At 42.5% G+C, this 17,958-nt stretch overlaps 1 protein-coding gene across 3 annotated transcripts in view; it reads right to left on the reverse strand.

Moving 5' to 3' along the window:
• The window catches only part of HK1 (hexokinase 1), a 1,728,681-nt gene that overhangs the window by 806,158 nt on the left and 904,565 nt on the right, over positions 1-17,958 (reverse strand). For all 3 annotated transcript variants that reach the window (XM_085603586.1, XM_085603588.1, XM_085603587.1), the window contains one exon: positions 12,323-12,556. In XM_085603586.1, coding sequence (XP_085459712.1) covers positions 12,323-12,556 — 234 coding nt within the window. The remainder of the gene's footprint in view (positions 1-12,322; positions 12,557-17,958) is intronic.

Raw genomic sequence — 17,958 nt, forward strand, 5'->3', positions numbered from 1 at the left:
CAACCCTTGGTTGCTTCCATGTTTGCCAGCCTAGTAGTAACTAATGCGCGAAAAGAGGACAATGCAATATTAGAGGCAGGAAGGGATAAAAACTCAATAAAGGAAGCAGTAGACAGAGGAGGGGTAGCTGTGGCAGAACACTATATGTTGATGGTTGATGGAGCGGATGGTCCCACTTCCCCGTTGCTATTTTGACTCCCTGCTCAGAGATCCCCACGGAGTGTGGAGAGAAAAGATGTCTAGCTGTAGAGGTGGTCGTAACATCAGAAAGGAAAGATGGGGCAGTGGACTATGAGAGGGGAGGTCCGGGGAAAGATAGGAACTGCATCACGTTGAGTGCTCAGCCCTATAGGTCTCTACGGCAGCATAGAAGGGAGCTGTCACAGGACCTGCCAGGCGAAAAGTTATTTTCCTTAACCGATGACTCGGACTCGCATGGCCAAGAAGTCACTCACTAAAGTAGGGAGGCCCTTACAGACTCTGGCAGCGGCACCTCAATTGACGATATTCACTTGACGTTGAAAAAAAGGAAAAATAATCAAAAACAGAGTATTGGTAAACAGTTAAAGTAGGATTACTCTGATACCAATCTGGTCACCCAGGAAGAAGAAGCAGACGTAGGCCTAAAGGAGGGGGTGAATGCAGATGAGCAGACCAATGAACCCTCATTGACGGTTATCTTCTCATCTATCAAGCAAATGCAAGAGGATATCAGAAAGGAAGGGCGCAGAGCAAGAATTGCCTCTAAAAATTGCAAGAAGGGATCCGAAAGATTAATAAAATTTGTGGGGAAATCAATGAGCGAGTGACCTCTGTGGAAACACTGGCGGAGACTGTGAAAGCTGAATTATAATATTTTAAGTCACAAAAGTAAGTGACTGTACCAGTTTTTAGAAAAGAGAATAGAGCAGACCCGGTTTGTAACAAACCTAATTCCTCATTGGATGCCGAAGTCAAAATTATCAGTCAGGTAGCGTTAAATCATTTAACAGCTTGGGCAAATGAGCATATTATGCTGTCGTATTTTCAATTTGGGTTTAGACCAGGTCGTGGCACTATAGAGGAGAATCTGAATCTGGTTGCTCATTGGTAAATACACCAGACCAAAAAAGGCAGCTATCCACCTGGCATTTATGGACCTCAGCACAGCTTTTGACACAGTTAGCAGAGCTAAGCTATCGACTCTGCTGGAGACAATAGGGGTTGAGTTGGCACTAGTCACCTTTTTGCGCAATTTGCACAATGGTCTTTCGGCCTCTGTGAGGAATGGCCCTAACAGGGATTGTACGCTGCACTTCAAGTTGAGGAGAGGGGTCCGGCAGGGCTGCATTTAAGCACCTTTCCTTTTTATTCTCTATATTATTCCGTTGGAATTTTTTGTAGTTGAGCAGTGTCCTGATGTTCTTATGGGTGTGGTTGACCAGTGCCTGCCCTGCTATATGTGAACAATACGGTACTAATTTGCAGCAACTTTTAGACTTTTTAAATCAAATTTATGGACAGTTTGGATATTAATATAAATTTGTCCAAATCTTACACTATGGTGATTAGACCTAAGCGTACCAAATATAGAAACTTTATGATAAAAGGCCAGCATACTAGTAGGGTTGATAACGTTTGCTATTTAGCCATTTTTTTGGACTCCCAGCTTTATTGGCAACCACTTATGAAAAATAACTTGACAGTCCTTTAATAGAGTTGCACACGGGGTAGGCGATTTTTCACAGTGACTGGGGCATAGTCATATCAAGTTGATCACTGATATATTTAAGTCTAAATGTATTCCTACATTCAGCTATGAGTGTTAGATCTGGGGAGACATGTCCTGAAACTCTATTCAGATTGCAGAAAAACAATTTTTAAGACACTTACTAAAGATTCTGCAACGGGGAATATTTATCTAGAAAGAAGAATACAATGTGAAAGCAAGAACTCCTTAATCCTTTCCATTTGTGTGATGTTCGTGGCCAAAGCCTACCTTTAATTTTTAGGCCAATCTTCAGGAAGTATGGTAGAACCACCGGCAGTCCAGTTTAAAAGCCGTTACAGATGAGGGCGCTAATTTCTATATAGAGAATGTTAGACATTACCTCTACGCTTTATCTCTATATTTAAATACTTCCACTTTATTTAAAACTGGATGAGACCGTAAATCTCGGCAGGACCCGCTACATATCATGATGTTTTGTAGCTTCTATAAAGTACCCAGGAAACATTATATTCTTCCCGTACTGAAAAAGGCTAACTTTACTGAGATTCACCTTGCACTCATATACTTGCAAATGCTTTTGGGAGACATTATTCTCAGCTTCCTTAGTTTTTTTTAAAGTCGCTGTTATGTGGAGAAACAACTGCGATTAAACCCCCTTGGAGTGTTAGAAATCTGTCATCTTTTATATTTTTGTAGGACCTTTTTAACTTTGTATTTTTAAACTGCCAATATTGAGGATTATTTTTAAACTGTTAATATCGAGGTTGATTTTGAAGTGTGTCATGGATTGTCGTACTTTTATGGTTTTTATTTCAAAGACCGAATAAAGTTTGTATTGATTGATTGAAGTTCCAATTAGCAATTCTGTGTTTAATATATAGTTATCAGCATCATTAAACAGAGGCACATGCATACATAAGACACATCATATGTGGTCAATAAACCAGTTATGTCGTTGCCAATAAAGAAAATACAATATAATATATTTTACATAAATTTCTGCTGGTTCATATTACCATACCTTAGTTGACTTCTTGGCAAACTTAGGAAGTAGCAAGGCGAGTACTTAATTTGTTTTCCTTGAAGACCTGTTGAGTCTGAAGGAGTGGTGTACCTAGCTGTGCTGGCTAATCAACGACTGAGGTCTGAAAAAAGGCATTACAGGGTGTATTTCAAGTACTGCAGTAATACGGGCCTGGGGTACACCTCTCTCTTTTCTATAACCAATCGCGGATCTGTTTTATAGTGTAAAGTGTGCCTGCGTTCCTAAGGGGAAAGACTAAACTCAGTTCTAAAGATATTGAATTGGTAGCTCAATCCAGAACATCAAAATCTAGGTAATTCATGAGCATCACAAACATGAGGTGCTACTGCTGGAGCAGAGTTTTCTATTGAAAATTTATTGAGATTTAAATTCCAGTTTATGTTTTATGTCATAATTAAAATTACTGATAATTAATTATTAAATACTAATTTTGTTGAAGTCTCTAACTAACCAACTTTACTAATGAAAGAGATACACGCGGGAATGCCTTTATGTTGCTTTATTAACACGTGAACTAAATTAGTGGGCGGATTAATTAAATATGTGTGGCTAAAGTGCTATTTGTAATGTGATTGCGCTTTAAATAACGTGCTTCTAATGCTTCTTTGTGTTGCAGATGGCTAGGTAATTACATACACATAAGGGTGTTAGTGGGAATTAACACTGTTTAATCATTATGATGTAGTAACGTTGTTTTGTGTTTCTTTTAATTAAGATGGTCCGTTTCGGCCTAAATAAAGATGGCCGTTATTTACAGCCTGCATTTGGGTGAATAGAATACGACGAGAGGCCTCGCTGAACCATCTGACTTCGGCCTCCGACTATTAGAAAGTTTCCGTGAGGACAGCAGCTCCAGGCTTGCTGCCAATTGCCCTTGGAGAAGAATAAAGCCACAATGAACTCTGATAAACTTGCGCTGGCTTCACTGTGATTCCGAGGAAGAGCATTCATGTATCGTTCTTTAGTTTGAGCTTCCTTCTTCCGTGTTTTAATTTTTGAGATTTTCGAGAGCGGAGGTTTTCTAAATGTTGCGAGTCAACATCCTTTCCTGCTCGCTCTGCTCAATGGCTCAACGGACGTTTAGAGTTTGTTTGTTACTTTTATTTTGTTAGTTTCACTATAAATATTGTTAGACTAGAGAGCGATTAAGGCCACTTCTTCCCGAACCTATGGTCGTGAGGATCGATGCTGATTGAGAGGACGGTGACTCGAGAGACTTTACTGAGAGACCTGTCCTGACCCATTTAGCTAGAATAGGTAACTATGAGAATAATGATTTTGCTGTTGATTGACTTTCATTTGAACTAATTTAGATAAACAACCATTTGTTTGAATTACAGTGTCGGGTGGTTATTTCTTCGTCATTTATTGAGTATTCAAATGTATTTCTAATGTTTAAATCATGACTCAAGACAATTTCTTTAGGTTACATTGACCTCGCTTTAGATGCAGATTGTTTAGGATTTCTCCCATATATTCAGTGTGGATAGAGTAATAGAGTGAATGATAGTATGATGGGCCCTAGCGTATGATGAGTGCATGTGCGTGTGACTGTGGAATTACTCTGTCCGTGGAAGTAGGGAGAATTTATATGCTCCGATCTGCAGCAGTTTCCTGGTAGCAGAGGATGGTTACCTGAGAGTGATCATGTGTTGTTTGTGGATGGATCATGTCTGAGAACTGATGATGGTGTGCTGAGTGCAGCATATGCGGTGTGCAAGGTTTCAGAAGTTATGGAAGCTTCGTCTTTGAAAGGAGTGAGATCTGCTCAAGTTGCTGAATTGGTGGCATTGACAAAAGCTTGTAAGATTGGGAAGAATCTGAGAGTGACTGTGATGACTGATAGTCAGTATGGATTTGGAGTGGTTCATGATTTTGGCCAACTTTGGCTGCAGAGAGGTTTCTTGACGTCGAGTGGGACTCCAATAAAGAATGCTGAAGTGATTGGGAAGTTGCTTGAGGCGATACAGCTGCCTAAAGAACTAGCAGTTGTAAAATGTGCTGCTCATGGACAAGGAGATGATTTTGTAACCCTTGGTAATCGTTTTGCAAATGACATAGCACAGTATTGTGCAAAGAACAATCATTCGATTAACAGGGGACGAGAGAGGGAAATGTCTTTTTGTTCTGTGATGTTTACTAATGTCCTGGAAACGTGGGATGAAGTGAAACAGTTGCAGGATGAAGCAGGAGATGAGGAAATGAGAGATTGGATTAAGGCAGGTTGTGCCCCAAGAGAGACAGATCATGTTTTGATCTATAGAGATGGAAGACCAGTCATGCCTAACTCAATGTTGTCAACAATGGCAAGAATGTATCATGGCCAGGGACATCTGGGGAGGGACGCTATGATTAGGTCCTTTAAACAAACCTGGTACAATGCAAAGTTTAGGCTGATTGCAGAGAGCATCTGTCAAAGATGTTTGATATGTCAGCAGTTCAATACTGGAAAGAAGACAGTGGTGAGTCTAGGAACAATAGGCAGAGAAGGAGGTCCTTTTACCAGAATGCAAATAGATTTCATTGAAATGCCCCAAGTGAATAGATTGAGGTATGTTCTAGTCGTAGTCTGTTTGTTCTCAAGATGGGTGGAGGCCTATGCGACTAGGAGAAATGATGGAATAACAGTGGCAAAGTTACTGTTGAGAGAGTTGATTCCTAGGTACGGGTTCCCAGTGACAATTGAGTCAGACAGAGAGGGACACTTCTACAATGAGCTCATGGGTTTGATTTGTGAAGCATTGAGCATACAGCAGAAGCTACATTGTGCGTACAGACCAGAGGCTTCTGGTGTTGTTGAGCAGATGAACGGCACAATCAAAAACAGAATTGGTAAGATGTGCTTAGCTACTGGAATGAAATGGCCTGATGTCTTGCCTCTAGTGCTAATGACTATTAGGTCTACTCCAGATAGAACCACAGGGTTGAGTCCACATGAAATATTGATGGGACGTGCGATGAGACATGCTTTCGTGCCTGTCAACAAGTTGATGACAATAACTGATGACATGATTTTGGATTACTGTAAAGGCCTGGCTGACGCAGTTCATTCTGTGTTTCACCAGGTTGGAGGAGACGCTACTACACTTGAAAAGAAGCAAGCCCATGATCTGAGTCCAGGGGACTGGGTGAGGATAAAAGTGCACAGAAGAAGAAATTGCTTGGTTCCAAGGTGTGGAAGGCCAAGACAAGTTATTCTGACTACGACAACTGCAGTAAAGTGTGCTGGTGTGAAAAAATGGGTTCATGCAAGTCATACTCTGAGAGTTCCGAATCCAAAGGATGGGACTGGTAAAGAGTATTTTGAAGAGTCAGATTCCAGTGATGATCCAGACACTGAACTAGTGAGGAGAAAAAAGAATCCTGAAAGGGGTGAAGGAGAAAGGGAGTCAGGTGATTCTTTTTTCTTCCCGAGAGAGACTTCAAGAGAAACATTGAGAGTCTCAGAAGAGAGATCGGATTCTGTAAGAGTGCCTGAAGTTCCAACAACGAGTGGTGAAGAAAGAGGAGAAAGGAGCAATTCCACAGAGACTACGCCTGAGTCAAATGAAGAGATTGAGAATCCACTTGAGATTAATCCTGAAGAAGTAGGGTCAGAAGAAGATAGAGAGGGACAGATTGCGGAAGACCCCCGAGGAGGTGTAGGGAACATTCCTGATAAGCTAGGTGAAGGGACAAGTAGACAGCAAGAAGATTGCGTGTCGGAGACCCGAGGAGGGACAGTAGTAGGGAAATCTCAATCGGTGGAGAGAAAGTCTGTGGAAAAAGAGAAAATCGTTGATGAACAAGAGGCAAATGAAACAGAATCAGATGAAAGTGAGAATGAGAAATCAGAGGGTCGAGTTCTGAGAAAGAGAACTTGGATCGGAGAGAGAAATTGTAAAGAAGTGAGACCAAAAAGGGTTGTGAGAGGAGATCTTTGGCCTAACAGGATAAAGAGGCTAAGGTACAGACTGACACGAGCAAGTTCATCGAAAGCTGAACAGGTGAACGAGGTGTCGAGTCAGAATCAAGCAAAGGGTGAGAAACAAGAAGTATCAAAAGAACCAGAGGAGATCAAGAGAATCAGAAAACCTAACCAGAAGTATAGGTCACCGGAATGGACGTACGTGGCACTGTCTGAAGGAGAAGAGGCAGAAAGTCAAGGAAATCCAGAGGGGACCGTACGAGAAGTGGTTGAGGAGGAGAAAACTGTTGGAATCCTGAAAGTTATCTTGACTGACATTGGAGAAGAGTCGGATGCTCAGGATGTTGAAGATCTGATACAGTTTGATGTTGCTGAAGAAGAAGTAAAAAGTGATGAAAATCCAAATTGAATGAACTGAAGGAGTCACTTGGAGAGGAAGTGAAAAGTAGAAAATCTAAAATTAGCTGTTTTGAATAAATCTAGTGTTCTAGAAATTCAGTAGTGGAGTAGTAGAGGCTAAGTCAAAAGACACTGCCAGAGTAATAACATGGCTAACACAGAAAATAAACAAAGTAAATGTGCCTTCTTGAAAAGATGGTGTAGAATGTGCTGCTGCTGTACAGGATTATTAATGATACTATGGGGTGTACTTGCTTTACTAGTTACATTTAGAGTTACAATAGACACTTTTGGAATACATACTGAGAATGTGACTAATATAGAGAAAAGTTCACAGAGAGTAGTTCCAACTAGAATTAGTAACATTTACATACATAAAGATAGGTCAATTAATGATTTTTCTAGCAATGTTTTTTCAAAGTTGTTGTACGAATACGTAAAGACAATGGAAGTAAGGGATTGCTACGTCTGTATGCAATTGCCTGCATCTGTTTCAGAGGGTGTTACTTATCACCATCTACCAGCTACGTATGGGATTTCATGTAGTGTGTTGAGTAGTGTTTTTTACTTGTTAGGGAAAATAGATTATGAGATGTCTAACAGAGATAACATTTTTGGGCAATTGCCTATGAATAAGAAACTGAACCCTGCTAAAGAAGCTAACATTTTTGGTGAGATTTTTATTGAGACAGAAGAATTAACATTAGATTACATTTTTAGAAACAATTTAACTTGCAGTTTGAAAGAAGAGGAAAAGGCTTTCCTAGATATGGTAGAGAAAAGAAGAGTGAGCATGCATGAAGAGGCAGGGAAATATAAAATGAGTGAGACAATATGGGATGTTGAGATGGGAAAGGAGTTGAGGAATGGGGCCAGTCCAACTTTGGCTTTAGATGCACCACAGAAGGGTAAACTATGCATTACCAGAAAGAAGTCTCAATATGATAGCTATTTTGTTGGGACTAGTGAGTGCCATGATACATACTTCATTGCAACAGGATGGGGATTCAAGGGAGGAGAAGATCCAGTTTTCCCGGGAGTGTATTATATTTGTGGGAATAAGGCTTATTACAGGTTGCCTGACCATTGGTATGGCATGTGTTATGTTGGCCTGGTCTTTCCAAAGATTTTCCATATAGATAAGATAGAAGATGTAGAACACATTAATCTACTAACACGCTTTAAGAGAGAAACTTGGTCAGAAATTGTAGGTGATATTTTTGGAGCTTTAATTCCAGCAGTGGGAATTTCTTTAAATGCATATGGAATTCGGAAACTGTCAACAGTGGTGGATCGCTTATCGACAAGTACCGCTGGAGGGTTTCTTTTGGTAAATACGGAGATGGTTGCTGTACGCGCCATGTCAATGCAAAATCGACTTGCCCTTGATATTCTATTGGCCAAAGAGGGTGGAGTTTGTGGAATGCTGAAAGTTCAACATTGTTGCACTTACATTCCTGACGAAAGCAAAGATCTAAAGGTCTATATAAAAAATATTACTGATTTGCATTAAGAATTAGTACCACTGGAAGCTGAAAGTATCTGGACTAAAATAGCTAATAAAATAGTTGCTGTTAAAAGATTTATAGCTAAAATAGGTAGTACTATTATTGGTAAGATATTATTTCCTTTGACATGTGTGATTGTTGCTTTATTGATACTAAGATTAGGGTGTTTGTGTTGTAAAAACAGGGGAGGGAAAAAGAAAATGATAAGACAGAATACTGAAAAGAAACAAAAGAGGTCAAAGAGAGACCCACAAGAAATAGAATTAGAAGAATTGAGGGAGAGTGTTTACTTTGAGTCAAAGAGGGATGATGAAAGAGAGTCTTGTGTGTAGTGTCGTAAAAAGACATTTCAATTTCTCCTAAGAAATGGGGACTAAATTTTTTTTTTTGGGTTGGTTTTTGTGGTGATAATATATCACCAAAGGGGGGATTGCTGGAGCAGAGTTTTCTATTGAAAATTTATTGAGATTTAAACTCCAGTTTATGTTTTATGTCATAATTAAAATTACTGATAATTAATTATTAAATACTAATTTTGTTGAAGTCTCTAACTAACCAACTTTACTAATGAAAGAGATACACGCGGGAATGCCTTTATGTTGCTTTATTAACACGTGAACTAAATTAGTGGGCGGATTAATTAAATATGTGTGGCTAAAGTGCTATTTGTAATGTGATTGCGCTTTAAATAACGTGCTTCTAATGCTTCTTTGTGTTGCAGATGGCTAGGTAATTACATACACATAAGGGTGTTAGTGGGAATTAACACTGTCTAATCATTATGATGTAGTAACGTTGTTTTGTGTTTCTTTTAATTAAGATGGTCCGTTTCGGCCTAAATAAAGATGGCCGTTATTTACAGCCTGCATTTGGGTGAATAGAATACGACGAGAGGCCTCGCTGAACCACCTGACTTCGGCCTCCGACTGTATTAGAAAGTTTCCGTGAGGACAGCAGCTCCAGGCTTGCTGCCAATTGCCCTTGGAGAAGAATAAAGCCACAATGAACTCTGATAAACTTGCGCTGGCTTCACTGTGATTCCGAGGAAGAGCATTCATGGATGTATCGTTCTTTAGTTTGAGCTTCCTTCTTCCGTGTTTTTATTTTTGAGATTTTCGAGAGCGGAGGTTTTCTAAATGTTGCGAGTCAACATCCTTTCCTGCTCGCTCTGCTCAATAGCTCAACGGACGTTTAGAGTTTGTCTGTTACTTTTATTTTGTTAGTTTCACTATAAATATTGTTAGACTAGAGAGCGATTAAGGCCACTTCTTCCCGAACCTATGCTCGTGAGGATCGATGCTGATTGAGAGGACGGTGACTCGAGAGACTTTACTGAGAGACCTGTCCTGACCCATTTAGCTAGAATAGGTAACTATGAGAATAATGATTTTGCTGTTGATTGACTTTCATTTGAACTAATTTAGATAAACAACCATTTGTTTGAATTACAGTGTCGGGTGGTTATTTCTTCGTCATTTATTGAGTATTCAAATGTATTTCTAATGTTTAAATCATGACTCAAGACAATTTCTTTAGGTTACATTGACCTCGCTTTAGATGCAGATAGTTTAGGATTTCTCCCATATATTCAGTGTGGATAGAGTAATAGAATGAATGATAGTATGATGGGCCCTAGCGTATGATGAGTGCATGTGCGTGTGACTGTGGAATTACTCTGTCCGTGGAAGTAGGGAGAATTTATATGCTCCGATCTGCAGCACTACATAGAACAGATTGTGTGTGGATCCAGTCAAGAGGTCATGTAACAAACCATGATGTGGTGATGACTGGGTCTCACGTAGGGAGGAAAAGTGGGCACATTTGCAATGCCTATAATTTGAAATGACAGGCTGATTTATTAATGTTTTGGTTGCAACCATGAACTTTATGGTGGTGAGTGGAACCCCCTCACAATACCTTGTATGTGTCTTTATCATCCTTTGTAAAGCCATTAGAGCTCCATCCAGGTAAGTCAATCAGTGTCATAAATGTCGGTATTTACAAACCTGTTCAGCACCTATTCTACTCTTTTGTGCACTTCTAAACCTATACATGAATGAACAAGATGTAAGTGTGGCAAGAAGTGATAAAAAGTGCACAGGACGCCTGTTTCTCAGGAATCCAGAAGGAACGGGAAAACCTTACTAGGAAACTTGTCTTCCACTCAAAGAACACTGACAAACAAACTCGCAAAAATTCACTAATAAACTAACCTAAGCCGCAGATTTTTAACAAAGTGGAGAAGGAACGCTTGTAGGTCTACAGAAGGCTGAATCATGGCAGGGAAATTATGAAAATGAATTAAACTTTCTTGGTATCAGCAAGGTACACTCCTGAAAATGCTTAATACTTGTAAATCTGCCTAGTGAAGAGACACGCCTATGCAGCTTTTTTTAAGGACCAAGTCCAAAACTGTTGCGAAGACCTAAATCGAACTAGTTTGCTGGTGGGTTGGGAGGCTATAAGCAGACACTCAACCACTCAGTAAATTTTAACCATGATGTATATTATTGTGTATTGAATTCTGTGAAGAACGTTAACGAAAAGAATGTACCAAAAACTCTTAAAGAAGGATCACTTAGACAATTTAGACATTGCTGTCAAAACTAAGCCCGTCAAAGCTGGGACACAAAACAGAACTGTGCATTTAACTTGCATCAATGTAAGTGTTTCTAAAGCACAATCCTAGCTGGCTAGCAGTGCAGAGTACTAAAGAGGTGAGCTTTCATTTTCCTCCTGACCTGTAGGAGGGTTGGACCTACGGGCTCGTTCTTCAGAAGATTCCAATTTTGCAAACGCCTCCGCTGCTTATCACGAGGAAGAACTCTTCCCAGAGTTTAAGACTATCTGCAGTCTGAACAAACAATGGGCCAAGTATAGTCATTTGCTAGAAGGCAATGGAGCGTATATTGTGTAACAACCTAGCAGTATGTCTTGGTCTGTGATCCATTTACAGACTCTACTAGACAGGTTTTGTTTCTATTACTAAAACTACTTAAAATGACATATGCTGCCATCACATTTTAGGGGCCGCCAAACTGCAGGGTGACTGCTGTCCTCTCATGCTCAAAGAAATTCCCAGTGGAGGTTTTAAAGTTCATTGGAAGTGGAGAAAGTGGTGAATTGGGTGAGGCAGAGGGGCAAACTAATGTAGGAAATCATTCAAAGCCACAATGTTTGTGTCAGCTACTGGAACAAATGAATAACGTTTCAAATTACGCCAGACTAGGACTTTTCGTAAATGGTTAAAAGTATAATTTAAACATCAGAGAAATTGATGAAGATAAACACGTTTGCCTTTGCTATTTTTCAAAGGCAGAAAGCAAATATTGGTCTGCTGTTAGTCAACAATCAGTCCGGTGATGAACACACTCTGAACTTTAATTATTAGTACAGCCCTCTTTATTGTTGCAAGCACACCCTATTTTTTGATAAAATTAAATACGAGAAAAAAATGGTATTTTATTTGTAGTGTGCCTAATATTATTGTTCCACCCTCCTTCAGGGTTTCAATGCCACCCCTCCGAGCTTTAAAACCTGCAAAAAAACTGTTAACGGATGTTGGCTTTTCTTCATCTGAACTTCAACATATGTATTTTGTAAACAAGATTAAGTAAAGGTCAGTGGAACTATCGTGCCGACTTGCATCTGCCTATGTAATCTGACTGTGTCAGAACGTTAACCTTCCATAACCTTTGTAAGATTATACCAAACAGGTGGCATGCTTGAACTAAAGTAAATATAGAACTCACTGTGGATGCATCTTGTAAAGAGATCCGTCTATGCCAACTGTGGTACGCAGTCTGGCTACTCCTTTATTGTCACGCAGACGAGTCAGTATAGCCCCCAGAGCAGAAGCAATCAGGTTAGCAGAACGAAATGAAACGATTGTACACACATGCTGCACGGCAATGCAATCTTCATGGGATGGTTCCACCCCTAGGCGAGTCAAGATATCTTTGGCTTTAGTCAATCCTTCTTTACTTCTATAAATAAGATGTACAGACATACTTGGGGTTAGATAACATTTCTTAAACATGAAAAGGAAAATGGTGCAATTCTAAATATTATGTTTAAAATCTAATTTAACATTATCTTACGTTTCTGTAGTATTCCTTTCTTGCTTACAACTCAGGCCAGAAAGCCAGATAGGAGCAGCTTCATTGACGCCCTATGTTTTTTAACCAAATTGAACCCAACATTTGTAATAATGACTTGCGATGAAACATCGAAAACACCAATTTGCACAAACACTTTTTCAGTTACGTTCCATCATACAATCACATTTGTGAAATTCTGTATAGCGTGAATGTGCCTCGAGGGTGTTGGAATGCTTTAAAAAAGATAATCAAGTTACAAAATATAGCATCTAGAAATACAATATTGCGTAACAATAAGACACCCAAATAACAAGGCAAAGAAAAAAATGGCACAAAAGGGCAAAACTAAATTTAAAGTGTAGGCAAAATTAAAAAACTGATGTTGAAGCAATACTCAATTAGGTGTCGCTATTTTCAATTACAGATCAAAGGCATGAGGATGAAAAGGTACTGTGTTGTTATTGGAGATTTTGGTATCATATTGCTTTTACCTCTGGCGAGGGGTTGAAGAGCTTAACACATGCTACTCCTTTGAGCTCAGTGTTAGTAGTGTTAGTTGTAAGTATTGTAGTTAGTCATATAGTATGCAACATTATTTTATTTAATATACCGAGTATGTGCATGCAATTTCTAGCCCGGAGGAAGGGTAACGAAGGGCTCTGCATTAAAGAAGCAGCATCAATGAGGACAGAAGTTAGGGAAAAAGAAACTGGAGTGGTGCTTAACGATGGACGAAGTAAATTGTAAAGTCATATTTCACAGCCAGAAAACGACTGGGTACTAGATTGTTCTTTTTTGAAGCTTAAAGTTCAAGGAGACGAGAGAGAGCACAGCGCAGGAACCAATGACTACTGGAAATTTTCAGTTTTTCTGCTAAACATATGGGAGTCGCTGGGTGTAAGGGTTTGTGGTGATACAAATCTTGAAGTAAATGTTACTTACCTTCGTTAACGATGTATCTATAGGAGACATAGGTTAGTTATAGATTCCTTACCTTAGAATTACCCCCAGACATCAGACTGGATCCGGAGAATTTTTTTCTTAGCAGTACCCCTGCAAGTCAGCAGGTGGTGTCGGTCACCCCGCGTCCGTCGTCAGCATTGCCAGGATGACATCGCGGTGTCAACTTAGAACGCCCCCCCCGCACGCTGATGTCAGTTCTGACACGACTTACCACGCCAGAAGTGCAGAGCCATGCAAGACATTGACCACTGGTGTGCCACTACTAGGGCCCTGCAAGGGAGTCCCTATCCCTAGAAGTCAGTTCGCAGAGTGGGGAGGATGGGTGGGGCGGTAAGGAATCTATAATTAACCTAGGTCTCTTACAGATACATCTTTACCTAACTTTTAACTTCCAACTTTTACATCTGAAAGAGATAGTTAGTAATAGATTCCAAACCTTAGAATAGATACCCCAACAATACCAACCCCAGAAGAGGGTCTGCGAACAAAGTTCACACCAGAAAGTCCTGGAGGACAGAACGGGCAAAATAGCCATCCCCCCAGACTTCCCTATCCAGGCAGTAATGTCTGGTGAACGTGTGCTTAAAGAATTTTGATCCACACTCAAAAGCACAAGTCCATCCAATTTGTATGTTTTTATATTGTCCTTTATTCTCATATTCTTTCTTCCTAGTAGCCAACGCGTGCCGTCCTTCTTGAGGACTTCTTCAGGGCTCAGCAGTTGATTCTCATGTGAGTATTTGGTCGCTTCTTATTCTCATAGTCTCTACCTCGTTTTTCTTTCTTTATCAGTGTTCAGTAGTTTCTGGTCATATAAGTTCAGGTAGCTGCATGTCTTATGTATAAAAATGTATCTTTTGATAGCCTTAGGTCATGGCTATTTCAGTCGTCGGAAATGCAGCCTCGAGAAAGCTGTCACTCTGTCGTCATGTTGCACCAGCAAAGTAATGTCTGGTGAATGTGTGCATAGATGCCCGCGTTGCCGCCGGGCAGATGTCAATGAGCGGGACTCTGCGCGACAATGCAGTAGTTGCTGCCGTAGCCCTATCAGAATGAGCACGCAGCCCCTTTGGAGGCTCCTTTTTCGCTAAAGCGCAACAAATTTTTATACAAACAACAACCAATCAGGAGATGGTACGCTTTTAGACAGCCTGACCGTTCTCGGCACCCACATACCCAACGAAGAGTTGATCGTCCACCTGGAAATCTCTAGTGCAATCAAGATAGAAGGACGGCACACGTTTTGGGTCCAAACGGTGGAGTCTCTTCTCCTCCTTGGAAGGGTGCGGAGGTGGGAAAAAGGTGGGAAGAGTAATCGTTTGTCCTATGTGAAAAGGTGCAACCACTTTAGGAAGGAACAAGTGTCTCGTCCTAAGCAACACTTTATCCGGATGCACAGATAAGAAAGGGGGCTTAGAAGAAAGAGTTTGAAGCTCACTCACTCTGCGAACGGAGATGATGGCAACAAGAAGTTTTCAGAGTGAGAAGCCTGAGAGGACAGTTGTGAAGAGGCTCAAAAGGAGGGCACATAAAGTAAGTCAAGACAAAGATTCAAGTCTCACTGGGGCATTATGAAAGGAGATGGAGGAAAAAGATGAATAATTATCTTTAAGAATCTATTAACAATAGGGGACTTGAATATAGAGGGCTGATCTGGTAGCCGAATGAAAGCAGAAATGGCTACTAGATAGCCTTTGAGAGTGTCCAAGAGGGCCAAAGAAAGAATGAACAAGAGAACCTCAGAAAGAGGGGCAGAGAGGGGATCCACAGCCTTTGCCGCGCACCATGCCACAAACTTGTTCCACAACAGGTGTATACCTTCTCAATGGAGGGACGCCAGTCTGCCAAGATGATGTTACAGACTTCGGGTGGAAGGTCAAAAGCTGTCAACTGTCGCCGCTCAATCTCCATGCAAGGAGGGTGGAGGCTGGAAAGGTTTGGGTGCAGAACCGTCCCATGCTGCTGCGACAGAAGATTCTCCCGAAGAGGCAGTCTGATCGGAGGATCGATGGCCATGCTCAGAAGTTTGGTGTACCATACCATACTCTTTGTGCCCAGTCCCTGGGCCACAAGAATAACTTGGGCCTTGTCGCGCTTGATCTTCTTCAGCGCTGTGGGTAGAAGTGGTACAGGTGGAGAGGAATACAGGAGGCCTCAATCCGACTCGCGACGAAAAGCGTCACCGAGCGAGTACCACCTTGGAAACTATAATGCACAGAACTGCTGACATTGCACGTTCTCTTCGGTGGTGAACAGATTTAACCAAGGCTCTCCGCACCGCTGAAAGAGACCTTACACCACCTCCGAGTGAAGACACCATTCATGATCCACCAGGCACCGGCGGCTGATTTCGTCCTGGAATTCAGAGAACTGCCAGGTGTTGAAGCATCATGGTCACGCCCTGGTGTTCCAGCCATGTCCAGAGGCCAAGGGCCTCCTGACAAAGGGTCCACAACCCCACCCCCCTGCTTGTTTCAGTACCACATGGCGGTTGTGTTGTCGGTGAACACCTGCACCACTTTCCCTCTGACAAAGGGAAGGACGCTTTCAGTGCCAAGCGGATCGCTCAAAGCTCCAATAGGTTGATATGGAGCCCGGCTCCGCCGGATACCAGAACCCTCTGATCTACACCTCCCACAGATGGCCGCCCCATCCCAGAATCTGTCACCACTGTCAAATCTGGTTGGGGAAAGGATAGGGATCTGCCGCTGACCCAATCCTGGTTTGTTAACCACCACTGCAGGTGTTGTGCAGTTCCCTCTGAGATTTGGACGTGGTTGGAAAGATTCCCCTGATGCTGCACCCAATGAAACTTCAGGTCCCACTGCAGAGCATGCATATGCCACCTAGCATGATCCACCAGCAGGATGCAGGAGGCCATGAGGCCCAGCAGCCTCAGAGTCATTCTCACCGAAATCCAGGATAGAGGCTGAAACATCATTATCATAGCCCGATTATCCTGGACTCGCTGCTTGGGAGGATAGGTTCGGAACTGCACCGTGTCCAGAACAGCTTCGTTGAAAGGGAACGTCTGAGAGGGAGTCAGGTGTGACTTTGGCATGTTGATAGAGAACCCCAGCAAGTGCAGGAGGTCATCCGTAGTCTGGAGGTGGGAGACGGCAGTCTGGAGCGAACCAGCCTTCAACAGCCAGTCGTCGATAGGGGAAAACAGGAACCCCTGATCTGCACAGATGAGCTGCAACCACCGACCATCACCTTCGTGAACATCCGAGGGGCACTGGTAAGGCCAAAGGGGAGCACGGTAAACTGAAAATGCTCTTGGCCTACCGTGAACCGTAGGTAGTGCCTGTGGGTTGGCAGAACTGGAGTATGACAACAGGCGTCCTGCAATTCCAGTGCCACCATCCAATCTCCATGGTCGAGGGCAGACAGGACCTGAGTCAACATGATCATTTTGAACTTCTCCTTCCGGAGGAAGCGGTTGAGGGCCCGGAGGTCTAAGATAGAACGCAGGCCTTTGTCCTTCTTGGGCACCAGGAAGTAGCGGGAATAGCAACCACGACCTACTTCTGGCATCAGTACCCTCTCTATTGCTCCTTTAGCCGAAAGAGCAGAGACTTCCTGGCAGAGAAGTGCCACATGATACTCCAATATGCAGTCGAGAAACGGTGGCGTGGGGGGAGGGGAAGTCTCGAAAAGGAGGGAGTAACCCCATCAGACTATTTGCAAAACCCACCTGTCCGACCTGATAGTTTGCCAGTGGGGGAGGTGATGGCAAATCCTGCCACCCACTGGCCATTGGTGACCCTGAAAAGTCGGACTAGGAAGGCTTGGAGGCTGCTGCAGGGGGGAAAGGGTGGACTGGTCCGCCCGCTGGCTCCCAGACCCGCGTCGCTGGTTTCCACGTCCGGATCCACACAGAGGCTGGGCAGATTGCGTTGGCTGTGGATGGGCTGGCTCGGACGTGGTGGGGTGCTCCTTCCCTAGCCACGAAAGGGGCAAAAAGCAGACTGAGGCAGACTAGACAATGCTGCATGGCCCAAGGATCTGGCCGTAGCACGAGAATCCTTAAAGCGCTCCAGCGCAGAGTCTGCTTTGTTGCCAAAAAGGCGACGGCCATCAAAGGGCATGTCCAGCAAAGTTGCCTGGACATACCCGAAAAGCCAGATTTCCTCAACCAGGCGTCGCGCCGAAGAGCTACAGATGAGACAATCGTTCTGCCCAGTGAGTCTAAGGCATCCAGTCCACATCTGATTGTGAATTTGGCTGCGTCTCTCCCATCCGCCACTGCCTGGGTGAGAGCGGCTCGGGCACTGGGGCAGCACCTGCACGACCGTATCCCAGATGGTATGGGAGTACCGGCC

This window comes from Triturus cristatus, chromosome 1_2 (assembly GCF_964204655.1).
Source record: "Triturus cristatus chromosome 1_2, aTriCri1.1, whole genome shotgun sequence".
NCBI classification, from domain to species: Eukaryota; Metazoa; Chordata; class Amphibia; order Caudata; family Salamandridae; genus Triturus; species Triturus cristatus.